Source organism: Indicator indicator, chromosome 1 (assembly GCF_027791375.1).
Source record: "Indicator indicator isolate 239-I01 chromosome 1, UM_Iind_1.1, whole genome shotgun sequence".
In the NCBI taxonomy this organism is placed as follows: Eukaryota; Metazoa; Chordata; class Aves; order Piciformes; family Indicatoridae; genus Indicator; species Indicator indicator.
In genome coordinates this window covers 8,518,878-8,546,517 of record NC_072010.1, presented here as the reverse complement: position 1 = coordinate 8,546,517, position 27,640 = coordinate 8,518,878, and the positions used below count along the sequence as shown (strand labels likewise).

Genomic DNA, 27,640 nt, shown 5'->3' with positions numbered 1-27,640 from the left:
AAGCTAACAGATTTAAGTGATCACTTAAACTACTCCAGGAGCTCCCTATGGCTTTGGGGGTTTTGTTTGGTGTTTCTTGGGGTTTGCTTTGTTTTGGTTTTTTGTGGGTTTTCTTATCTTCAAAATTTAGTATTAACACTGTTACCAAATCTGTGAAGTATTTTCTCTGAATCGCAAACTCTTGCTCAGTCTGTGACACCCATTTTCCTTAAAAAGCAAGTAATAAAAAAAAAAAACAAAAAACACTTTTCTTGTTAATCATGATGTTAGCCCATTACAGTTTAAATCTACAAACCTGTTTTCATTAACAGGAAAGATCTCCATTCAGGGGAACTTCCTGTTTAAAAAAAAAATCCTCTAATTTTTCTAATGAACAGGTAAATATCAGTGAAGTTACAGACTAATGAATTATCTGCACTTCAAATTACAGGTCAAAATTTAAACTAAAATTTAAACAGTATGAAACGGAGTACAAAACAAAAGTAACCACAAGTCAGTGTAGAATTATTATGCTTGCAAATATTTATTGCAGTGCATTGAAGCCAGTGAAATAGACTTGGCAGGGCAATGGGAGTGAAAAGAACCATGGTCATACTACAGTTGGAAAAAAAAAAGATACATGGTCCTCTGGCTTAATTTAGATGTGCCTATATTGCAGGACCCAGGTACACAGCATGTAAGATGACCCTCAAACTAGGGAAAAAGAAGTTAAATGCAAAAATTAGCATAAACTACAGATTTTGTTTCTTAGGGTATTGCAAAACACTGACTCATTTTCTTCATTTTAGTTCCTAAGTTTCTTTGATGTAATGATTTCAGTAAATCTCAAATTGTTTATTATCTGCTTTTGCTGAAGGTCATGATGCTCACTGACAGACTGCTACACTGGCCTTTCTCCTTAACACAGTGGTAAAATTCTTGTAGCTATATTTTCCTAATACCACTCATAACACCCTTTTCTTTCCTGTTCACAGCTATTTGGGAAAATTTCAGTGCACAGGTTGAAGCATTTCCACACTCTGGACCTGTGTTTGAGACCTCCTTCCAGTCCCCCTTCCACATGAGAGGATATTGCTTAATACAAATCAGTTTGAAGTTGTTCTAATTTGCTGCTCAAACTACACATTGTAGGAATTCCATTCAGTAAAGTTCCAAAAATAATCTTTCTAGCTGGACACACATTGAGTTTCCACATGCACAATATACAACCCATTACACACACACTAGGATTCAGAGAGAAAAAACAGACATTTTTGCCAATTATTAAGAATTTCTTAACAAATCAATGAGAGGTCTTACTGCAAAATTTCTCAAACCAGAATTATCTTCAGCCTCTGGTATATTCAGGTGCACGAATGGAGCACAAGCAGGCAGCCATGCAATGCAGTAAAAATCCTACATAGGTTTTCGTCCATGAAGAGGGAGGAGGTGTCCAAGAGCTTTGTTATTTATGACCATGGCAAAGTTCTCCAGAAAGGTTATTTACATCACTGAATTCCCATTACTTTTTGCTTTGCCCAAGGCCACTAACTTACTATGATTTGCAAGCATTAGCAAACAATGCCTATATTCAAGTGCAGTGTATCCATTTCAACACAAAATGGTTGATATTGTATGTCAGAGTCATAGCTCAGGACTCAAGGGGCCAGTTTGAACAGATTAACATGCTCAGGAACCTGGTTCATTTCCCAGCAGTCTTAATTAGGCTAAGAATAAGAGACATGGTGAACATCAAGGTTTAATGTAAAGCAAAAAGGTCATTTCTTAGACAGCAGAGAATTTCAGTGTGTTAAAAGAACTGTTGTCACCAAAGACAATTGCATATTCTTATATGGGAGAATGACCACAATTCGTAAAGTTCCTTCTGGTTAATAAAACATCCATAAGAATGGGGGTGGGATGGGGGGGAAAATAAAAAAAAAGAGAGAAAAGTGGAAACAGAGACAGCATGTGCATATGTGTGTGTTGGGAAGGAGGGAAGGGGATTCTTAAATAAATAAAAAATTATAGAAATATCTAAAATATTTAAATTTTGAGATATTCAAAGCAAATACCATTTTTTATAAAGAATCTGTAAACAGCTAGTGAGGTACGAGTTTACACATATACAGAGTGTGCATTTCCAATTCAACTGTACAAGCATCCTCTGGAAATTTTTGCAATGTAACTGATATTTAAAGACTTCTTAATCAACAACCAGATCTGCAAAACACCACATAAGTTTATGTAAATTAAATTCTGAAAACAGCATTTTGCCTGAGTGTACCTGAATGGAAGAGACTGGAGCCACCAGTTACTTTACCCAAAGTTGCTGACACAAATGGTTTTATATAAATGAAAAAGTAGCTTCTTAAGATGAAGCATCTTCGTTAACAATTTAAGGCATTTAAACATGACACTTTCTTCAATTTCATTTTGAAGGAGAGTTAAACAAATTCAAGACATGATTAACCAAGTTATTTAAAATTCATGGAAAGTCAAAGCAATGGTCATATTTTTTGTAAGCCAAGCTACAGTGGATGTCCTTAACAAAATTCAGAAACATTGCATATGTGCCCTGTCATTGACAAAACATGTTCTGTCAACACAAATCACATATGAAAGTCATAAAATGCATTTTCTTTAATAAAGAGCATTCAGCCCCACACCCCGAATCCCATTTGAGATCACTCTTCTTCCTAGAAATATTGAATATGTAATTTCCACTTTCAGACTTACTTGCTTTAACAAATTCTGCAAAAAATCTCCTGCAATCCTCAACACTTGAGAAGAGCAGCAGCTACTGAAGCACTGCATTGCTTCCAAGCACACAAAAATTACTGAACCATAAAGAAAGTCCTCAAAGAATAATACCATTCACCTTACAAAAACACTGAAGATTAGCATGGAAATGACTGTATGAGACCAACCTCAAACAATGCAGCTCCTCTATTTAACAGAATATTGTAGGAAGATATGAAAACTGATGCACTACTGAAATTTCCATGGTGCCTAATGGTCTGCTCTGCTCACCACTGCTCTACTAAGTGGAGAGTAGGGAAAATAAGAAGATTCTCATCTCTGGATTTTCATGTAAAAATGCTTTTCAAGTTTGCCTCCAAAAGACAGAATAATCTTAAGGACAGGACTAACTGTAGAGTTTCACATGTGAACAGGGCTTAGATCAGCATCAAAAATCGTTTTAGGAAAACCAGTCAGCTTTAGATGTAGCTAAAATGTAGCTCTGTCTTCGCTAAAATGGAGCTCTGTCTTCAGCTTCCTCCACATTTAGAAGATGTAGCTTGATACTTCAAAATTACTTCCTTCTGCCTTACCAAAAATGATCAGAATTCTACATTTTCTTAAACAATGTTTCCTCATTAGAGCTCAGATTCAAGAAAGGATTTTTCTCCTTTCACTTTTTCAACACCAATTCTGTTTTCAAACTGACCTGTCTTCCATCCGGACTGACATTTACAAGCTGTGCTAGAAGTTGTCCTCCTCCGCTTTTCCAACCTTATTAGAGGCATAAGGAGCATATCACAGAGACAAGATTTCAAATTAACTACCTCCCCCTGAATGCCAAACCAATGACTGTTTACATAATTAAAAAACTTAGTCTCAGCACAGTTTACAAATCCTCAGATCCTGTAACAGCACCATGTAAAGAGCCACGTGGTAAGGTTTGCCAGTTTACACACGGTTATATCCATACACTAGCAATTCCATTGTATCTGACTATAAGCATAAGGAAAAGTACCTATTTACAGCAAGACTTTTTAATCATTGTTATATATAGCCACAAGATACATGTTTCAAACAAAGAAAACACTCCTCCAAAACGTAGAAGTGAAAATATAAAACCAATTATTATTTCAGACTGTATGTGCATAGTTTTTGTTTAGCATCACAGAAACTGTGGCAAAGGAAAAGCTAACTGCAGTATTTTCCAAAACAACTCACTTTTGTACAGAAAAAGCTGCTTAGCACTTTTACACCAAACTTTTTTTGCTCCAAAGCTTTTTGTGGAACCAGTATTTAAACACTCAAACACATGACTGACTTTTATTTTGACAGCTTAGAGGTTTTTAATGGAGCAAAATTATTTCTGGGCTAAAATTGCTGCTCTGTTTAATGATCATTATCCTATAAATGACGTCAGGTGCAATATCAGTCTATAACTGGCACTAATATACCGGGAGTGGATATAGATAATTAAAAGCATGAGGGATTTAATTTCAACTGAAACATTTGGAGCACAGGAAATATAATTAAATGTAGCATATAATGAATTGGAAACAATGCATGCTCAGTCCAAAGGCCAGCTCTATGGTAAGATTAACACTGTGTTAAAAAAAAAATTAAAAAATAATTTTAAAAAATCACAACCATGTAGGATGACCTTACACTTTGTAAACTTCATTCTTCTTAGAAATGTTTTAATTCTGTGTATTTTGAACACAGAATCGAAACTTTTACAAAACGAAAATCAGTACTCCAAGACTAGTTTAGAGAATACTTTATCTGCCCCAGAAATCATACAGAAACAGCCTGACAACAACTATCATCATCACATTAACCAGAAGATTTAAGTAAGATTTAAAATTTCCTAGTTTTGTTAAAAGGCAGCATAGAGATGTAATTCAAGTGGGTAATTCGATGTTTTAGCCAATACACTAAGTAAACAGATATCCACCAGTCTACAGATCTCTGACTATATACCTTTTCCCAGCTCCTTTATGCTCCAACAAGTCCATTAAGTTTTGTGTATTCCTAGTAATCTGGTATCAGACAATAGATCATTACAACCGTTCCCTAAAACATTAAGAGTGTGCAGAGAACCCAGCTCAAGAACACCTTTCCTCCATTCTTCACACCTCATCTTACCATTTCATAACGTAGAAGTGTTAATAGCCCACTGCTCCAAATACTGCACCTCTCCCCAGGACATCAACCCTGATTTTCAAGCTTCAACGAAGAACTTCAGGTTCTTTGGTGAGAGATAAGGAGTGACAAGTCAGTGTTGTACCCCCACTTTACTTAAGAGCTGGGGGCATTTCCCTCCTGCCAGCTGCACCTAGACTCTGAACACTGTTATGAAGCAGAGGTGAAAATGCAAATATAAAATATTGCTGGACATGGAAAAAAATCCCTTCCTTCCAAAGAAGCTTCAATTTCTACATCTACATTAACATAAACAGAAATGGGTAAAATCTCCCACTTCTCCTACAGCAGAGCATTTTACCTTTCTTCCCAAGCCACAAACACAGAAGCGTGAGAGGGCAGCAGGTAACTGTTGGGACTTCTGCTCAGAAAGGGGGATAATACCTGTGCTTCTTGAAGGTTTGAGAGAAAAAATATGACAGCCTTACAAGGTAAAGGTCTGAAAGAAGGAAAGATGACTGCCAAGATCGTTGTGAAGTAGGAAGAGCAGAAGAGTCTTGCTCTCACAAGCTTCCCCCAGAAGACTTCTGAAACTCTTTCCTTCCACCAGGAAAATCCTCAGTTTCTTTGAAACACTACTGGCATTCAGCTGCTGGGAAGCCTTGAATTCTCTCTTGACCCATCTTTTTGATCTAGCATTTTGACACGTTTCTCTGATTAACAGAATTGCTACATTAACTAGAGATGGGTGTCTGGGAGCATTTCAGAACCTGAAATTACACATTATTTTCATCTCAATTACTAACCAGCAAGGAGTTAATTATAAAAGTCAACTAGCTTTCTGTAGCACTTCATGTATTTCTGGTACAAAATTCTGCATAAGCTATAAGCTTTTGCCAAGAAGAGGTAAGTCTCAAAAAATTATTTGAAATATTGATACTTTTGCTAATTCTACAAAGTCAAACAAGTAGTGATTTGCTATAAAAGATCACATTGAAGGAGCATAAAGATAAGTATTGCATTGAGCTTCTAATGAGAGACAGTAGAAAGTTCAAAAATGCAAAACAGCTTTGCATGGAAAGCAAGAGACAAAATATTAAATGTTTTCTCTGACTCTTGCCAAATGTCCCGCTCTCAAGTGATGGATGAGGTTTCCTGAGGCCAAGATGCCAAAGCCAATTAGCCATGTCAATCCACAAGAACACCAGCTGCCAGGATCTAACTTTATTACTGTATTACTTAGAAGTGAAGACATCAGCAGTGTTTAACTTCACATGACTCCTAATTTTAAAACCTGCCTTTTAAAGTGTTAGGGTGGGGGGGTAGTGACAATGACCTTAAGTGTCAACCCTTTAAAATCATCACAGAGTGCCATGAATTATCTGTAATTTGATTATATATAGTATTCTGTAGATCAGATTAGCCTATTCAAATGAAAGCAAGACTTCAGCTTATTTCCCTTCCTCATAGGAGTTTTACATAATGTTTATATTTAAAAGTAGCAATTTACTTCAACATTGCCTGTTTCAGTTGCCAAACTGCCTATCCCACAGAATATGATATGTGTAAAGTATATAGTTTATCCATTTATGGCATCTAATTCTGAATTCCAAAATGAAATTTTTGGAAAGTGTCTTGAGCATTTGTCGACTAAAATAAAACACGTCCAAGTCTTTGATTATTTGAAAACATCTGCATTTAATTTCTAAGCAAGGAGTTTTGAAAAGTTGATCATACAATACATCTCCCTGCACAGTCACCACAATGATCCCATGAAAGGGTAAAATTCTTCGGCTGCTTAGGTGCTTGTGGAATAGAACTGAACATTACTGTCAGGCATTAAAAAGCACTTTTTTTTTTAATAACTTCCATATTCCTCCAAACTACTCAGAAAATTTTGCTCCTCTTCAAGTAGTCTGTGTTAAGTTTATTGTCATCTTAATACAAACCATTTTGCCTTTTTCTACTACTACATTTACAGTCCCTTTACCACTTCAATACACAACTGGCACATGGTATTCACAGCATCTCTGCCCGCAGTTCTGTACCTGGCAAAGGGATTGGACTTGATCTCCAAAGGTCCCTTCCAACCCCTACCATTCTATGATGCTGAGAGAAAGAGGAAAAAGCAGAAATATGATGTTAAGAACAGCTAGAAGTCTTCCAAGAGGAGTAAACACACACAATTTGGTTTAGTTAATTTAAATTACATATACCTAAGTACTGCAGCAAGTAAGAAGCATTGAGAGAGCTTAAAATTAACAAGAACTATCAGTTATCGATCATACCTGTCAAGAGTGCAAACCAAACAAATCAGAATGAGTAATGAGTATATTCTAGTTATGCAGATATTTCAGGGACACCAGAGGTGTAGCTTATGTGGCAGTAACAGGAGGCACCCAGCCTAAACTGCCACATTTCAAGACACTCCTGAAGGATAACTTCATGATTTGGGACTCTATTTTGCAAAACAACCTAAGTGCCATTAGTGTCTGAGTGCACAATCACATTTTAATTATCTCACAATGGAGAAGTGGTCAAATGCATCTTACTAGAACCCAGTGCTTCTAAAACTTTGTGTGTTGGGTAAAAGTAAATCCATCTACTATTCTTCATTTTGGTTTGTCTCCATCTGTTCACAGAATCAGAGAATATACGTGGTTGGAAGAGATCTTCAAGATTATGCAGTCCAACCTTCAACCCAACACAGCAGGGTCGACACTGAATCATGTCCATAAGCACCAGGTCCACACACCATTTAAACACCTCCAGGGATAGGGACTCCACAACTTCCCTGGGCAGACCATACCAACGTTTGAGAACCCTTCCAGTGAAGAATATTTCCTAACATCCAGCCTAAACCTCCTCTAGTGCACCTTGAAACCATTTCCTCTAGTCCTGTCATTTGCCACCATGGAGAAGAGGGTGTCCACCTCCTTGCTCCAACTTCCTTCAAGTAGTTGTAGAGAGCAATGAGGTCTCCCTTCAGCCTCCTTTTCTGCAGACTGAACAACTCCACCTCCCTCAGATGCTCTTCTGTTTTGACTAACACAGAATTGCTTACAATGGAGGAAAAAAGGAGCCAGACCCTGCTTTCTCTATAAAATGTCAGTTTAGCAAGTTTAGACAGAAAACTTTGGTTTACAATAAATAAACTGTAACCAAATATAATGGTTTGGCAAAACGTATGGGGCATGTTAAATACCTATTATTTCAAGGAACTATCAAAGAAGTCATAGTCACAAACATTTTTTTATTCTAAAGGCTATTTCCAAACTGGTGTACCATGTTTTATATCATATGGGTGACACTTTCACACAGTTGCTAAGTTATGGAAATGACAAACATGATTCTATAGCCAAACAGCACAGTGCTAAGAAGACAAACAAAAAAACCCAAGAGACAAGCAAAACAAAACCCCACAACCGAACAAACCCCATCAACTGGTATTATTCATAGCACCCTCCCACATTTAAGTGCAGCTGGCAAAAAGTATTTCTTGAAACAACTGTAACAACTCAGACATTGGCAATTTTGTACAGAAAGTATCTGATAAGCTGGTGAGAAAAATCACTCAGGAATGCTCGGTGTCAGAGCATTTCTTGCTTTCAAATACCTTCTCCTTTACAGTATTACCAGCTTGCCCTCAGCATTAACTTAAAACTACAAGATCAGCAAAAGCCCAGTTTAAAAGTGGACTTCTGTTGTTTTTTTCTTCTTGCCATAGCAAGTCTCACTCCTCTTCCTTCACTCCTCTGCATATCACCCCCACAAAGCACAAAACTAGAGGAGCAAAACTAGTATATATGGAAAGTGATATTGGAGGGCCCTTGCTCTCCTATCATATGAGCATGCTTTCTGTTGTACCCTATCTCTGTCAAGCTTGGTATCTACTTTGCTGCCTGTGTGCGCCACATATCTTAAATTAGCCAACTGGGTTTGATTTTTCTTTTTAAATATCAGAAAGCATTAAGATTTAATGATATTTTGAATCCCTAAAACTGCCATCCTGTTAGAAACTATACAAATATCTAGAGTTAAAGCTGACTGAAAAGTACTGGATACTCATTTCTCCATTTGATCCTCAGGGATTTCTTCTTAAGTCCACGCTTCAGCATTTTTGCATGCCCCTAGACCAAATATTTCAAGCACAACTTACAAGCGGCCTTCACACTGACTGATTGAAATAAACAAAGATACAGCCAGACTTAACCCAGATTTATTCTATTTATGCAACTGAAAAATAATTTGACTGTGAAACTGATTGGACTACTTTAAAACTGCAAGAAATTTTGTGCTTAGCTGTATTATTTGTTCTCTGTCATATACAGGAGCAGAGAATCACCCACGGGAATGTCTTTGATCAACTTCTTTGGTTCAGCATTTAATGTGAACAGTATTTCTTAGTAGTTTTATTTCTTAATTGGATGTGAAATACAAATGAAAAAAAAGTGTTTCTGAAACAGCAGACATAGGGAAGGGAAGGAGCTGGTATGTCTGAAAGGAACAGCAAGCAGGTAAGCAGGCTGTTACAGCGCACAGGGTCACAGCACTCTCAGAGGTTTTCCAGAAAACATCACCAGTTTGGATGTACAAAATTTTGAAGGTCTTCCCGTACTTAACTTTTCTTACACTCCTGACTGTCCTCTCATCATTTCTTTGCATTGTCACCAGTCTAACAAATGATCACTGTGTTGCATTGCATCTGCAAAGATGCACCCTTCCTCCCATACTTTGGCTTTGATACTATCGATGACATGCATAGCTCCATACATCTTACTTTAAAACAGTATCTCTTCCTCTGTATATGAGTGCCTATGTACATAAAATGCAGATGCACTGATGAGCTAAAACACGAAATGTTCAGATTTCTTTGTAAATTATACCCAGATGCAAAAGCTGGCAACAATTTCTCCAGCTCGTGTGTCCAGGACTTCTATAATACCCTCTGTCTCACTTTCTGGGCTCTTGCTAAATTTCTCCTCATATTAATTGCAACAGAATTCATCCTTTCCCCATAAACCTATCCCTTTCTTTATCATCTGTTCACTGCTTTAACCAGAATAGACACTTTCTCATCTTTCTTTCACCGTAACACTCCAACAAACCAATTCCCATTGTATCAGCCCAGCTCCAGTCCTTTCATGTATCTTGCCACAATAAATTCTCATTTCTCATCTTTAGATGGTAATTCTCTGTCTCCTTTTACTCCTATCTTTCCTATTTTTCAAATTTATACTTTTCTACTCCCTAAGGTTCTCCCTATGGCTGAGCCAGATTCCTACACCTCTTCCTCACATCACACTCAAGAACCTGTCTTCAACAGCACTACTCTGCCCTTTGCATCCAGATGCCTTGTCTCATGCTTGAGCTATGATCCTCAAGAAAAATTTGTTAATATCAACATTTCCAATTTTGTAAGTACAGCACCATACACTAGAAGCCATGGTACAAAGTGACGAAAGTCACATAGTGATGCATAATTTGAATTTCAAATATAACACAAAGAAACATCCTTTCCTTTTCTTTGTTTTCCTTTTAATTAATAAAGAAAAAAAAAGGCATTTTGCCATTCAGCATACACTAGGATGACTGCCTCTTTGGTATTGAATTTCAATGACAACATATTAATTTTCCTGAAGTTTTGTTTCTCAGAAGTTTCATATCAAATTTGCCCTAGTCAAGGTTGGTTGCTTCCTATCTGGCATATTAAAGGAAGTCTATTTGTTTTGTCTACAACGCACACAAAAAAAAAAAATTCCTAAACCAAACAAAATGTTTCTTTAACTTAAAAGCAATAACTGTTGAACTGTTCACAATGAAGTAGGCAGTAACTGGTTTGAAACATAAGAGATATAGGCCAGGGCAGTCATTATTATCACCTATACTCATAAGCAGTCGTAGTCGTCTACTTTTCATGATGGAAATAACTGAAGAGATTACTTTTCACTTTCTTCCTTTTGCCAGAATCTTGGGGTTCCTTTTGATTTCAAATTATCCATGAAGGACTGTTTTATATGTTCACTGCCAATGTATCTCTTAAGATCCCAGAAATTCTTGACTTTTAACACATGCAATCCAAAACAGAACTTGAAAAGCTCCATGGCTTGTGTGGTTCACAGCACTGCTACTCTGCTCCAGAGTATTACAGAAATGTCAGGTCACAGACCCTAACTAGTTAAAAATTTCCCACATCTTCAACAATGTTAGGCTCAGACACTTTAACTGACTTTTAGTTAGAAGCTCAGAAGTTCATTTTAAACTCTGTATATCATAATTGAAATACAAATCTTCCATTCCTGTAGTTATTTCTAGGTCTTATCTTAAGAAATAATATTAAAAAAAAAAATCCAAGCCATGAAGTACACTGTTGCATAGCTTCAATTTTCAATTTAACAGAAAGATTAAGTCCAAATAAGCATTTTTCTTCAACTTTTGCATAGAGCATATATAGTCTAAATAGCTTCTTTTTAATGACCTTTATTGTGGAACACTGGAGTGCTCAGATTCACATAAATCTATAATCACTTCTTTAAAATCAGCCAGGACACTTATTCGCATGTTTCCATTAGTTCCAGATTAAAAAACAATAAAAATGTCACCCTTAGAACAAAAGTCCTTAGGCCCACTGCCTTTCATGTTCTACTCCATTTCGCTCACTGAACTGAGGAACAGCAGCTGTGCATAAAGACTTTAACACATATTTCCCCCTTTCATTAAGTAAATTCATCTCTGAGGACAAATTGCCACATACTGCCAAGAGGACAACAGTAGTAACGTTTTCTGATTTAAAAGCCCTAATATGGCTATAAAAATTCACTGCAGCGATATTCATGATAAGTGCTTATAATAACCAATAAAGGTAATCACAATTACCTTATGTCTGTCTAACTGGGCAAAGGCACACATGAAGAATCACACAAAAAGCCTCAATTATTACTGCTCAGGCTACAAAACCATAGCATAGTAAAGCGTGAAACAAAACAAAGGGATACATTTAGCTCAACAAATCTCTTAATGGGTCCTGATGCGAGTTTTACAGAGTATAAGAACGAGTGTAACTTCACAATCTAGCGGCCAGCATCAATGATTAACGTTTGCCGGCTTTCCAAATGAGGCATGCTACAATCTAAAGATGACAAAAACAAATGTTTTAAAGCTTAGTAAATTTGTTAGTGAATCTTATCAAAGCATATAAAGTTCTAAACCAAACACAAGGAAACTAAATAGGAAAACATTCACTGTAATTGCACAATTTGCTAACAAGTATGCCATGGTCAAGGGCAGTTTACAAAACAAACCCTGGTAGCCCTGAGATCACTGAATCTTTATGCTGTATATTCATTGTATCAAACAACACCCATCACATGCAGCTGCCTCAGATGACTTTTCCCTTGTAACACCCTCCAACATCATGTGAACTGCATGGCACCACAGCTTAAGAGCCATGAACACAGTTACAGCTTTCTCAGAACTGGGATACTCAAGAGGTGTTGCTAGCTAATCACACCTTTTATCCTTCTCTTGAAAAGCTCTTCTGAATTCCAGGAAAAAGTCTAACCTTTCAAGGTTTAGATTTCCTCACAGGAATCAATTCTTGTTCCCATGTGTTACTGAGGGTCTGAACATCTAATTAATTAAACATCAAGACAAGGATTTGTCATCTTTTCAAGTTAGGTAAAAAAAGTTTTCTAAAGAAAAAAGAATCCTAGAGTATAGGGTATAAGCCGTCCAAGTCAAGCAGCTGTGAAAGTTAGAAAGGTACTTCACAATAATCAACTTAATGGTAAACATTAATTCCTTCTCTTCTGAAGTCTGTAAGCCCCACACATGAGCCTGTAATCACAGAATGGTCAGGGTTTAAAGTGACCTCTGAAGATCATCTTGTCCAAGCCCCCTGTCAAAGCAGGATCACCTAGGGCAGGTCACAGAGAAACACATCTAGAGGGGTCTTGAAAATCTCCAGAGAAGGAGAATCCACAATCTCTCTGGGCAGCCTGTTCTAGCACTCCATCACCCTGACAGTAAAGAGGTTTTTCCTCATGTTGAGATGGAACTTCCTGTGTTCCAGTTTGTGTCTGTGGCTCCTCATCTTATCACAGGGCTCCAGTGAAAAGAGACTGTCCCCATCTAGACATCCACCCTTCAGATATTTATAAACATTACTAAGATCTCCTCTCAGTCTTCGTTCCAGACTAAACAGCCCCAGGTCTTTCAGCCTTTCCTGATGAGACAGATGTTCCAGTCTCTTAGTCATCCTTGTAGCCCTCCACTGGACTCTCTCTAGTATATCCCTATCCCTTTTGAACTAGGGGGGAACAGAACTGGATGCAATGCTCCAGATGGGGTCTCACTAGGGCAGAGTAATGAGCAGCAGTCTATGTACAGATTAACACAAGAAACAATTTCTGCATTAAAGAGATTGTCAAACTTGTTACAGAGTTCTCTCTCAAATTCTGGTGTTTAACAAACGCCTATAGGGAGTTTCCTGGATATTTACCTGTTAGCAAAACATCTGATTTCACCTTCCAAAAGCTCCCTCTCACACCAAATCTTCTGAAGTACAACAGTCTTTACAATGACTTTATAAGGATGGAAAAGAAGGTATCAATTTTGTCACCCTAATCAAAACATCACTGATACAAATTTACTACCATTGTTTATTTGAATGTAATTATATGGAATATGATACAACATTTAATCGACACAACCACATGGTAAAAATGTTTGCCCACACAATAGCTGACAGCAGTTTGAAAAACAATTCATTATGAAACTTGACTATATGGTACTGGATTACTCATCAGTAAAATGATGGCCATTGAAGTACCAGATGTAATTCTACTGTAGAGAAGACAAAACTGCCCACCTTCTTGGGGCTATGATACAATGGATTTTCAGTATATTACAATGACCTACATTTCAGCCTCTACTTTACAGCTACTTCTGAAAGATCTATAGTAATAATTTGACCTTAAGGAAATTTTAGTTGCCTAAGAACACATCATTCTTAATTAAAAAGAAAAAATCCTGTAACAATAAAAAAGGCTTAAGCTAATCTCAGCATCAATCAACTTTAGGCAAGATACATTTCCAATGGATCTTACTTATTTTTAAATCTTGAAATAAAGGATGACTTACTTGATTGGCCATGTAAATTGTGAGGAGACCTCTCCTATAAACAGAAATGATAAAATTAGTGAACTAATTAAAATCTTTTCCATACTGAAGAAAAATACTTTTAACCATTAAGACTATTTTAAAAGAGAGTTTAAAAATCAGATTATTGATTAAAGATGAATCACGACCATTCTATAGAAAAATAAATATGAAACCACAACTAGCACTTTGATGGCATGGTATCCAAAGCAGCGAGGAATTACATGAACTAAGCCGTATTTATAATTTGCTACTGCACATGTCCTGAAGCTTTCATGAAGGGGCAAGGCACATATCACAAAATAAAACCCTACACACAAGCTGGTAACCTAAGCATACAAACCATGGTCAAAGCCTAAGTTAAATTGTGAATTTACAGAAAAATAATTGTGTGTAAGCTTCTCTTTTGTGATCGGTGCTATGCAACTCAAGCCGCCTTAGCCCTTTTGCTTACATGATCATTAAAAATGTTTCCTACTGAGACTAATGCAGAAATCTTGGGTCAAACTACTATACCCTGCCTTTTCTAGTTGAGAGTCACAACGCCAACATTGGCCTGGTACAGTGGCCACCATTTTCCCTTCTAACCTTTATGCTATTTTTTTTTCCCCTCTCTCTTCAGTTTTTGGATCAGTCCCTGTGTCTCAGCCCATAGGTCACGCTGCTATTTAGAAAGGGAAAGTATAAACTTGAGCTCACACTTTCACACTTTTGCTGATGCTAGAGCTGCAAAAGACCAAAACTGAACTCAACTACGAAGGTGTGAGCCGCTACAGTAATAGATGTCACTGTACTACTCTAGGGTCTAGATGAAAAAAATACAACAATTCCTTTCTGTACATCATTCATAAGACATCACTGTCCTTGAAAAAGTGAAAAACTTTACCACTGCGGATTTGTTTTGCCATCAATTCCTTCCTCCTCTTCTGCAAAGATTAGCTTAGAGACTACAGACAAATGCTGGAAAACTCAATTTCATTATTTCTTACTGGCAATCTGTTCTTAACTTCTTGATTTTACTGTTAGCATTTCAGTACTTTACATTTTTCCTATTGCCCCCACTGCTACTACATAAAAAAATGGAAAATAACACAGCAGGGATCATATCTTTAACCATTAAAGTTTCTCAATATGAAGTTTATAACCTGATCTCATTTTTGTTTTCACATCATTAATGTTTTATATTGCTACTACATAACAGAAGGTCCAACTCAGGTTTGTATGTTCTGTTTTGTCATGCAACTTTAATCTTTTAAACAATCATCGAGTGCTCAAGAGAATGATATCTTAAGTGAACATACCGCACAATTTCAATCATAAAAAAAAAGAAAGTTTGTCCAATATTTTCTGACCAGCGTCTAGGTATTCATAACTTTACCAAGTCATGCGTCCAGATCAAAGTTCTTCGTAGCAGATATGTAATCAAGCTTAAGTGCTTTCACAACACAATGAATTTGCGGGAAGCAACAATATACCATCCCGAGTTCCACAAGTTGCTCTCTGTTCGCAGTGAAGATTCAAATTTGGTTTAAGTTCAACATTTTAATCGGATTTTTGCTAGTTGAGTTCTGTTTTGTTGTTTGAGTTTTATTTCTTTAAAAAGAAGGAGAGTTATAAATCTGCTCTTTGGAAACCTCCTCTACCTAATAATTCTCTGCCTCAGCTATTAGAAATAAGACTCTAGCACAGGAATCTAAGGGGGGAAAATAAGCCTGAAGCTAAAGATTTAATGAGGATGATGCACACAGGAAAAAAAAGGACAACCAATAGGGAATAGGGTCTGTGATTGTTAAAGCAAACAAACCTCTACTACTTGTAATAAAGCATCAAAATACTGCACAATGTTTTTGACCAGGAAGGGGTGAAAATTCACCTCATGTAATAGATGAACTAACTCCCAAACTGGTAAACACTGGTAAACAATCCCCTAGTCTTTCAGTCAGTTTGCTCAGATGAAAAAAAAAATAAAGGTGTCCTGATCCTTCCGATTACCAAACTGGCAGTCAATACAGCACTGCACACTGTAAACGTTATTTCGGTTTGTTCTCATGAGGAAAAATACTGGGTGTGTCAAATTTTGGGGATTTTTTTTTTTAACCCCATTACTATTAGAAGTTTAGGATAAATACCCAAACACTTACCTGTTTGAAAGCACAAAATTAAATTTACCCATAGGAGCTAACCTGGTAAGTCAATACACAGTATTCCAGAAAATATCAGAACTTCGGCAAAGTCCTGAAATAACACACTCACTTGTGAGAAGCTACCACCAACTACTGAGTAACAGACACAGCTTTAAGAGTATAGTGTGTACTTTCAAATTGTATTGTATATAGCATGCACATGTCACACAGGCAGTCTTTTAGCCTTCCAATGAAATTTATTAAGTACTAAAAGACTAAGAATTTGATCTATGTAAGTTTTAGCTTCTATTGTGATCTCTCTTGGCTGACTGTAAAATGCAACCTGCCAACCACAAAGACAAAGAAAGGAAAAGGGGTGAGGGAAGAGGAAGGAAAGAACTTAGAAGCTGCAGTGCAGCTGCAGTGAGACCGATGCAAAAGTAGGTGGTCAGGAGGAGGGAAAACGTGCAGACAACAAATGCACACATGGAAGTAACTTCCGGAGCTGAAAATACAAAACGTTGCTAGATTACATCATCTGGAATTGCCTGTGGCAAACCTGTCTACCTGTGGCTGTATGAGTCCCTGGCTTCCTCCAAATTAATGTAGCAACTGTTTTACTAAGAAATAGCCCCATATTTCTGACCAGAAAGAAAAAAAAAAAAACAAAAGCTCTTCCTGGCCCTGTACAAACGTGACCCAGCAACTCTAACCCAACCCTGAACTCGGCTGTTAAGAAGCGGGTGGAATTGCACTGTTTTGTAGCAATGACAGCTGATGGAAAACAGGACAGAAAGATGGAGGTAGGCCAAGCAAAAGGGTCACTGCTATAACCTAAGGATTGTAAGGATTGTATTAAAAACTGCAGCTGGTAAATAAGAGAAGAATATAATTGGGAAATGGCATTACAAGAGCAGGAAATAATTAAACAACAAAAATAATTAGTCAGCCATGTTTTATCACCTGCTTTGGGGAGGTTTACAGACAGTAAGAAACAGCTAGTATTTTACCCCTTAAAGTCCATGAACCAGCAATGAACATCAGTCTCAGGTGCCCCCACATTAGCAATGGTCCAGCAAGGGTCATTACAAGAAAGTCCAAGCAGATGCACAAGAATCCTTACTACCCCTTCCTCCTCCATTGATTCTGCCTGATGCCATTTTCTTACAGAGGCTGCTATCATGATCTTCATTTTGGCTTCCCACTGCCTCCCTCTCACCTCTTTAACTGATAGTATCTCCCATCCCCTGTTCTAATTCCAATCACATATGCAATCTTAAATATGGGAAGGAAAAACACACGCTAGGGAAAAATTCATAGGCAGCAGACCAAGGCTGAAATAGTTAAGGATGTAAGTCAGAATCCAAGAGAGCTGCATTCGTAGGACAAGAGATGAGATGGTACATCCTGGCTGATTCTGACAGTCGGTTGTGTTAGAATAAACCATCAAATCAAAACTGTTCTGAAAAAGTCTTCACAAGACTGGTATTTTTTTAATCAGAAAAGGAGGATTGTACCAAGGTAATCACATTTTTTTAATTACTCTTTAATTCAAGTACCCAAAGACATTAGTCTTTAGCATAACTTTTCATTTTGTCTCCTCTTCCGCCCCCCGTTCACACTTCCTCATGAATTTTCCTGTATGCCTGTTAGAGAACTAAGCAGGCAATGTCTCAGGAGCTAAATTATTCAGCATAGGTCATGTTGTCTGCAACTGAACAATTCCTTGTTGTGCTGGTTTGAGGCCAGACAGATCCTCTCTTGCCCCAAGAGGGACAAAAGAATGACACTCTCACAAACGGATTGGAGAGTGATGGAAAGTTTAAATGGAAAAGCAATTGGTGAAACTACAAAAAACTACAAAGCATAGTGACAAGAACATCCCAAAGCATACAGAGCCCCTTACATAACACCCAAAGGCTTCCCAATTCTTCCCTTCTCCCACCTGAGGGTATACCCAAAACCCCCAGGGCTCTTTCTTCCCCCTCCCACTGCTAGGTTAGTCTCAGGCTGGCCAGGTCTCAGACAGCTGTCCCCCACCCCCCTCCTTTCTCCTCCTGGCATTAGGCCTAGACAGGCCTAAGAGTCCTTGAGATACTCCCCCACCATTACCCGATAGGGAGCATCTGCCACGGGAGCAGAGAGGGAAGAAAGAGAAAGAGAGATGGATTTATAGGGTGCAGGATTTATGGGTAGAAATACGCCGTTTCCTGTGTCCACCTTATTGGGTGGATACTCGGAACACCAGAGGTGTAGTTTATGGGGCAGCAACAGGAGGCACCCAGCCTAAACTGCCACACTTGTAGATTCTACTTTTAAGGCTAAAACCACAACAGACCACAAGCTTCGAGAAGGTAATTCTCCTGCTCATCTTAATCTTCCTCAAAGAAAAGTTTCACTTGATAAAATTTGCTTTTTGGACAACTTGTTCAGACCAAATTCTAATAGCAATAGCTCTTAAACTATGGCTTATAAACCTCAACAGAGAACCACATATTTTTGTGACTGCACTGCCCAGAGGAAAGAGTCTAAAATAGCTGTTAAAACAGCAAAAAGCTGTAGGATAAAAATAGCAAGGAAGCCTAGCAGTGTACTGGGCCATATTACCAGAAGTGTAGGTAGAAGGTCAAGGGAAATAATTAATCCCCTTTACTTGGCACTCGCTGTAACAAGAGTATTGGACCCAGTTTTGGTCCCCAGGAGAAAACAGATATTGATCATCCAGTGGGGAGGACCAAGAGTACAGCCAGACAGATTTTTACTTGACCATCTCTATCAAGACAGTCAAGTAGTAGAAGAGACTCAGAGGTTGTTGAACCTGTGTCCTCAGAGGTTTGCAAGGCTGATCATAAGCAAGATGGTATGAACTCAGTGCTGGTCGTGCTCTGAGCAGGAAGCTGCAGTAGTTAACTTCCCAAGGCTCATCTGAACACTTCCTTTAGTGGGAGGGGGGGGGGAGAAGGTGAAGGCAATTGCAAAATACCACAGTTATTTTTTTCCACAATTATGTCATCAGCAGATACTACAGTGATAAATAATCTGGCCTCCTAACTAATATAAAACACAAAATTGTCTTTAATAAATTAGCCACCTTAAAAAAAAATAAAATTTGTCTTAAAATCACAACAGCACCTCTTTCACTGAGAACAGCTCTAGGTGAGAGCTTTAAACAGTCAGACACACCACAGGGTGAGTATAGAACAGGGCAAGTACATCCAGACTCCATACCCTGCTTACAGCTCTTGTAATCCAGTGTAGAGCAGCAGTTAGTAGGAAAGGTGGGTAGAAAGACCCAGAGGATGGATAAAGCAGCATGCTATATATCCATGCATGCAATCAAGAGACCATATTCTCTGATTAAACAGCCTCACTGATGGGCTGTTTCTCCACATATACAGCAAATCTAAACAGTTGGTGGGACCAAAAATCCACAAAATAAAAAACATCTAACTCATTGCTTCAACCCCAGTCCAAAACATCATATTATGACTATTTCGTTTTCCAGAAACTCTTATAATGTTGTCAAGCCAACATGCCTGACCTGAAATAGGAACAAGTCTTGTGAGCTATATAACAAGACCTGAACTACAAATGGTTTTAACATAGTAAACTTACTTTAAAAATTTATGTTTGAATGTTATACAAATACCCTTGGCTCATTGAGCCTGCTGCATATTCTGACAGTTATCACCTTATTTTAACTGATAGTCCCGTTTGGGGTTCTCTGCAAGTCTAAGCAAACACAAATTAAATTATATCCAAAGGAATGGGTGGATTCAAAGGTATATATGGGTAGGAATGTAAAAAAAATAAGGTATTCACCTGTTACAGTAAAATTTGAGAATATCTATCTATCTCTTAAAAGAAGAAAAAAAAAAAAAACACCTCTGACTTTAATTTCTGAGCATAAACTAAGAAGCTAGCATAATAGTTTGTAATTGCTCCCCAGACAGGATTTGTGGTCTGCAAAAACAGGAAGAATTCCTCCCCCCCCATTTTCCCTCCCCCGACACACACTGTAAAACACACCACTTTATAACCTGCGGAATTAAATCAAACACACAAATCACAGGTTTCCCCCCAAAAGAAAAAGGTCAAAATCAAGAGGGAGGCTTTTTCTGCTCTACAGCAGCTTGACACCACAAGCTAACCAACTATAGATCTGGAGTTGTGATTGCATCCCTGTAATAACACAAGTACTACAGATTATGTTTAGGGTATCGTTAATCTCTCACACCCACCAATTTCCTACTGACAGCTGGAGGCCAGCAGTGAAATCGTGGTGCAAAAGTTCACTTAAAATCAGCAGGAACAGATAAGCTCTCAAAATAATGTTGAAAATTATGAAAACACAATGAAGTACTCAGTTTTTTAAAAAGAAAATTATCACTTTTTGAGCTCAGTAATACCAGTAGCAAGTCTTTCACACAAAGTTCAGGCATACAACTTGTCAAAAACATAGAGCTTAAGAACCCATGAGCCATGGAAAGAATGTAAAGGAATTTTCTATTTCAAAAATCTGAGTTGTGCTAAGTTGGAAATGCACACTTCACACGTGAAAACTGAAGTTGCTCAAAACTGGAAATCAGTAATATTTGCTCTAAGCATATGATAAGTAAAATGTTTTCTTGCAAATACTTAGATTTTGTTGTTCTTAAAAGGAAAGAAAATAAACTCCACATGTTCTATGATTTGAACACATGCCAAAGAAAGGGTATGAGAAAACTGGGAAAGGACAGAAGCCAGAAAGAAAATATATCTGTAGTAATACATTCCAGTTAAATTAGTACCAATAATTCTTAGAGAGTTTTCAACTAGTGCAACACAAGATAACATCTGTAGTTTAATTTTTTTAACTGATTTATAGTATGTACAGATTTTCTTTCAACATTCTTTCCCTCTTCCTTCTCTCCCAGTTTCTCTATGGTGTCTACAGAGCCAACAAAGTCAAAATAAAGGCTGACCTACAGAGGGGGAAAAAAACCTCTTAATTAAAGTGTGATTTAACCTCACAATATTCTGTGAAGAGATAATAATCAGATTCCAAAAAGCTTGTTAGTTTCATAAAAGGACTGACTAGTAGATAACAGAAGAATAACAAATTAATCAAACCTCAGGAAAAGAAATGAAGGATTTCCAGCAATTTTTAAATTATTAACATTCTTTGTATAGAAAGCCTATCTAGTGCTGAGTAAGGTTCCAAATAACAATTTCTTTGGATTGTTGATAGTAACACAGAATTGTTTTTAATCAGCTCAGTCAATCAAAAAGAAAACACTCTGTTCTTTCCTGGGCACCTTCTCAATCAGGATACAATATGTGCTCCTTGGCCACTCTGTCTGGAAGGTATGTGTGTAGGGCACAAAACCAAATAATTTTTTTGAGCAAAAATTCTTTGGAGATCCTCAACAGAAGCAGGTCATTGCTTCTACGTATTTTGTTGGCAATCACTACTGTTTCATAGCAAATACAAGACAAAATGGACAGAAATGTTAAGAACAAAGAGCAATAAAAGGCACAGAAATTTCAGAGTTAAAGAGATGTGCAACATTCATTGGCTTTGGACATATACTCAATATATTTGGGGAGTGAGGACAGCAAGAAAAAAAGCATCATATAGGGCTACTGTTCTAGCAGAAAGCTTGAAGTCCCAACACCAGTGGAAATTCAACCAGTATTTGACCTGTTCTCCTCCACCCCTACTCTCTGCCATTCACCCATAACCCTATTTGCACATCTCAAACCCAGCCCACAGCAGCTCAGTAGGAAGCTACTTCAGATGCTTCCCAAGAAGAACCCTGAAATAGCTGCCATTTCCTCCTCAAGTCATATTCTTTGCTGAGTTTGAAATGGTCCGTTCCACAATACAAGTTTTTTGACAAGCCATGTTAAATCATTAGGGTTTTGTTAACGTATTTCAAAAGACCTATGCAGCCTAATGTTTTTTTTTCTAATCAATCAAACTAGTAGCTACTGTTTTGTTTGCATGTTTAGAAATAATTTTCTCCTACCTTCTCTAGGAAGGTAGGCAAGGCATACAAGTTTGACTGAGAGTTACTTCAACACATCCCTATTGACTAAGAAGTAATTATCTGGCAGGATACCAGTATTCAATCATGAACTGTGCCAGACGCTACATCCAGATGTTACTGTGACATTTCACCTACCAAAGACAGAAAGAAGCTATTGCCAAGTCCAGTTTGAACATACCATTTCCTACCTTTAAGCTCAAAGACCAAAAATGCCAGTGGTTTGACATTAGAACATTTTTACTCATGATGAATGAATAATAGTCACTGAAGAAGAGCTTAAAATAGCCACTCAAGAAAAGCTTGATGAAGCTAGATGGAGCTCATACAAATTTCTTAAAGCAGACAAAACAATGCTGTACTACCGGACAGTCGATACTGTTTCAGTCTTTCACTAAATCTGAAGCAGTCTGGATCATGATGACATACTGGCCCAAACTCATGAGTCTTGCCTTATTCTTGCCCTTAATGTTGTGAACTCCATTGTTCCTGCTTTTCAAGACAGATTGCCTTTAGGAGAAAGTTTTAACAGCATACCACATTATCAAAATGCTTCAGTCTGAGTAGAGGGCATCTGATTACAAGAAGCACTATGCAATCCATAGGATTAATAAAGGAAATAAAAATGTCATTTTCTGTACTGGGATGTGGAGGGGAGCAGGGCAGGAAAGGGAAGAAAGCTGTCAAAGATGTCTAACCACAGCATAGTGTCGCAATCTTCACCACAGAATACCCTTTTGAGGTTAAATATAGCAAATCATTGCCATTCTTGCTTCCCACCTTCACATTTTTCCTACTGCAGGAGCTAACAACGTTAATTCCTTGAGACCAGAGAGGTTACAGGAAAGTCACATCATTTACAAAGGGTTTATAGGTGTGGCTCATACAGAAACAAGTCCCTCTTAGCTGTACTATCTAAAAAACACTATCTTATGATCAGACCTGAGGAACACGTCACAGAAAAGTTCCCTCAAAGACTTTCAGCAATTGTACCAGAGGTATGATAGATGTTACCTCACCAGGTAAATGTCACGTTTTTCATTGCCACATTAGTCAGCATTACAGCTCACTGAGGCAGCATCTGAAGTTTATTCTATACTAGCAAAATATTTATTTTTCCACCTCTGGGGCCTGCACGCTCCACACAAGTACTTAGACACAGAAGATGTATTAAGTGTTTGCTTAAGCCAAGAAAGTCCAAATGAGCTGGATACCAGTGGCAGGCAGAGAGAATAGAGTAATTAATCCACTGTTTGTGCCTTTTGAATCCAAGTCAGACTCGCAGAACAGTTCAGTGTTCAGCAGCAGCCTGAATTTTAATGTTTCATCTTGTAGGCATTTCAACATTACTGTAAGTTTTCAGGGGGTTTAGGGATGTTTCTGGAGTGAACAATGAAAAACAATACAAAATTATACTAAAACAACTAAATCACTTTCACTTAGTTTTCAACCTGCAAAGTGAACCTTTCAAAACCAGATTTGCCAAAAGCAGAAGGTAGAATAACAATTAAAAAAAAATTAACTAAAATCAAGTCTCAGTTACTCATGGAGCAGTGCAGGAAGAGCAAGCTACACAGAGTCACCTGGGATCTATCAGAGATTATAGCTTAACATTAGCGCTGCCCTTTCCCCATTCAGGCTGGCCCAAAGTGAACTGACAGAGGTAGCCCAGATCTTAATGAGTGCTGTTTGTAATGTTTTTACATTATTATTGTTGAATTAACGTCCCTGGTGTTGGTGTGCCTAAGGTGGTAAATCCTCCTGAAACTCAGGGAACGAGTTTCAATGCAACCAAAATAGTCCTGTCTGATCCAGCTCAGCCCTGACTGTAACAATAAGAGAAAATAAAGCCGGTCTATAGAGACCCACCCAGACATCCACAACACATTCTCCAGTGTCTTCAGAATCACTGGTATATATTTTACATGGGATCTTCCAGTATTCTTGCTCTGTCTGCCTGTGTAATCCCAGGAAATGGAATAACGTGGTCCTTTGACTTGGGGAACTGGGAACCCTGAGGTCTATGAGTACTATTAAAGACTGAAACAAAAAAAGCATTGAATGCCTCCACCTTTTCTTCATGCCTATTAGTCATCAGGTTACCATCTTCAACAAGCGTGGGTCACATATTTTCTTTAGACCTCCTTTTGTTATTGACATGCTGAAAGCCCTTCCTGTTGTTAGATATACCACTGACCAGTTTCAACTCTAACTGAACTTTTGGCCTTTCATGTCTGCAGATATGAACCACAGCTCTGTAATCTTCCTGTGAAGCCTGGCCTCACTTCCAGAGATCATACAATTCATTTTTCTTCTTGAGCTTCACGATGAGTTCCCTGTTCAGCCAAGACGGTCTTCTGACCCTCTTGCTTGACATCGGACACACTGGCAATGACTGCTCCTGTGCTTCAAAAACATGGTTCTTAAAAACTGAATTCATTAATATTGATTTAAGTTAACACAGCTAAATCAACTTCAGGTATTTCTAGAATCAACATGCAATGTTGTAAGTGAAAAACAGAAATCTCTCTGAAAAAACCACAAAGTGTGTTACTGTCAGGGATACACTCTACTGAGTTCAGCAATCTTCCTAGTGTATAAAACACCAGGTTACTGTTTGCTTTTTTCCAAACTAGAGATTTATGCTGTGTTTGTCCTGACACATTCAGACAGGTGATGCCATTTCTTGAGAAGACAAATTACTGCATATCATTCATTAGAAATACTTTATGCCTATGCATGGTAACAGTTCCCAGCTCTTGAAGTTTTCATTAAGGTCCAAACTCACTAAGAGATGCTACTTTCCAATGAAAAACAGAGAGAGCTGCCTGTCCTGAGCTACCTGCCATTCGCAGTGCTCCCACAATCACAGTATCATCCAGATAACTCTTGCACTCCAGGCAACCTTTCACAATCAGTGTTTTTCCTCCCTATGGTAATTACAAGAGCAACCTCATTCAGCTAAAGGTGTTCCTGCCCATGGCAGAGGGGTTGGAACTAGATGACCTCTAAGGTTATCCCTTCAAACCAAAACCATTCTGTGATATAATTCTATAACTGCAACAGTAGCAGCCCTCAAAGCATGCAGCAAAACATGTTCAAATATTTACATGCTGTTACTATGAAAACACATATCTTAAACACTGGTTCACACCAAGGCAGCTGCTGAAGTACAATGGATTTACACCTACTTTGGTTCAGAAACAAAAAACATTCCCCTCAACTTCCGCAGCTTAGCTCTATATTTCACAGTAACGATCACTCTAGAGTAAAACTCCAAAATATTTTTTCCCTGCTGGCTCTCCTTACCAGATTACACCACAAAATACTCATGTGAGTGATCCAAACTTGAGTTTGTTTTTTTTCCAGTACAACACACAAAATATGGAAAAAATCCACCCCACATGTAGCTTGCTCTCTCAGCTTCTTGCCTATAGAAAGTAAGACTAAAGCTTGCAAAAACACTTGCTGTGTTAAAAGTTTGTTTACTTGTTTTGATCACACATCTCACACACACTTCCACATTGGTGATTTATAGGTTTCCCTAAAATATTACATCAAATTGAATAATCAAAAAATGTTTTGAGAACGGAAATTGTCACCTCCAGTCTATATATACTATACTACTATACAGAAATATACACCAACAAATTTGTGTTTGAATAGCCAAACTTATAAAAATGTTGTATTTATTGTCAGCATATACTTTTTACCATCACTATGTCAACATATTGTTCCTTTATGATGTATGTAGACTAACTGTGCTTACGGCAAGCAAATAAACCTAACAGCAACCAAATGTTTCATCAAGAGAACAAATTTACAGTCTAAAACTTCCACATTGCTCTTACACAAATGTTTCTGCCACTTTTCTAGGCAATACATAGTAAGAATTCTGTTTCCAAGAACACTAAATATATGCACATATAGATGTTCTCTATAATGTGCAAATGTTGCACTATATCACCTCTTAAATGCACATACTTTAAATATTTTTCCGAGACTCCAGTATAATGTTTTTGTGAAAAACACCCAAAGTTTTCAACTTAAAAGTCACTGTCAATAGTCACCCAGAGCAGAATTTTACAACCAAATTATAAAAGTCCAAAATCTCAACTTTTATAAGACCAGCAGTGACACGGTCTTAACTGTAGCAACGAGACAGGCACTGCCATAATGTTAACAGCCAGTATGTAAACATTAATGCAGCCTAAGGGGGAGCATGGGGCAATCCTGGAAGGGTTTCTTCATAACTGCCACAGAACTTTTAGGTGGCTGCAGTTAAACTTTCTTTGGCTTCATTACTTACAAAGGGCAGAGAAAGTTAAATAAATAAATAAATAAAGTTAGCCAGGTAGTAAGATAATTTCATTAAAACTGTAACTGTGTCTCTTAAAAGATTTAGTTATAGCTCTTGAAACTCACTAAAAAGTTATTTTTGAAGAATCTAACAAACTGAAGTTTGCCATTTCATTTAGCTACTAGAAAAAACACAACTTGCACAGCTTTCAAGTATCAGCACATTTACAAATCTCTTGAGAGAACATCATGCTTTTCCTTGGGAGTAATTGCAGAGGTCTGAAATACAGGCTTTTCACTGAGCTTATGTGACTTCCTTCTCTTAGAAATCAGTAAGGTACAACTAATCTAATCAGATTTCCAGTAATAGGCTGGCTTCAGCGAGCCTCAAATAACATTTCAACAGCTTCATTCACAACGATTTTAACAAGTATATTCAGTTACTTGCCTTCTAACAATTTCAGAGCTTCTAAGAACAAGGTAGCACCATGTCTTTCAGTCTAAGCCACATACCGCCTCCTCTACTATAGGCCCAATTCTTGTTAATAATTTTTAATAATGTTGAAAAAATGACATGAGACTCTGAATGGCAAACAAAAGCCAAAACACAAAATCAAAATATTCATTTTTTTCAAAATTTCAAGTAGAATTTTTTCTTATCAACAGTTTGAAACAATGAATACATAAGGAGTACACTGGTAAAACAACTCCATAGAAACGTTAATAAAGGAATGTAATGATCTTAATGAAATTAATGTAACCAAGTCATAGCTTTACTTTTGAAGATATATTAACACAGCTTTTAATGTCTAACCACAAAACTAAATTCTGTGACAAAAGAATCACACATTTGTCTTTAATATGCAAAAAAAGAAGTGATACTGTGAAGAAAATTATATTCTTTTAAATACACTTGTGCATGTGCACGTTAGAACCTTATTTATTGCCAAAGTTATTATGACAATAAATACACAGAAAATAATTAAAACATTGATGTCACAGCCAAACTCAAAAGGAACTGGAAAAACATGCATTCTAATCAGTAGTGTACGTTTTTCCAGAAGAAATGCTCTCCTTATTCACAAGAACATTTCCTTTGTATGTGAAAACACGTAACACACCAGGAACAATGTCATTGGTTGAGTTTTAATCTGCTGCTGTTAGTCA

At 37.5% G+C, this 27,640-nt stretch overlaps 1 protein-coding gene across 2 annotated transcripts in view; it reads right to left on the bottom strand.

Moving 5' to 3' along the window:
• The window catches only part of TMEM135 (transmembrane protein 135), a 172,850-nt gene that overhangs the window by 119,087 nt on the left and 26,123 nt on the right, over window positions 1–27,640 (bottom strand). For both annotated transcript variants that reach the window (XM_054387070.1, XM_054387078.1), the window contains exon 4: window positions 14,005–14,038. In XM_054387070.1, the coding sequence (XP_054243045.1) occupies window positions 14,005–14,038 (34 nt within the window). The remainder of the gene's footprint in view (window positions 1–14,004; window positions 14,039–27,640) is intronic.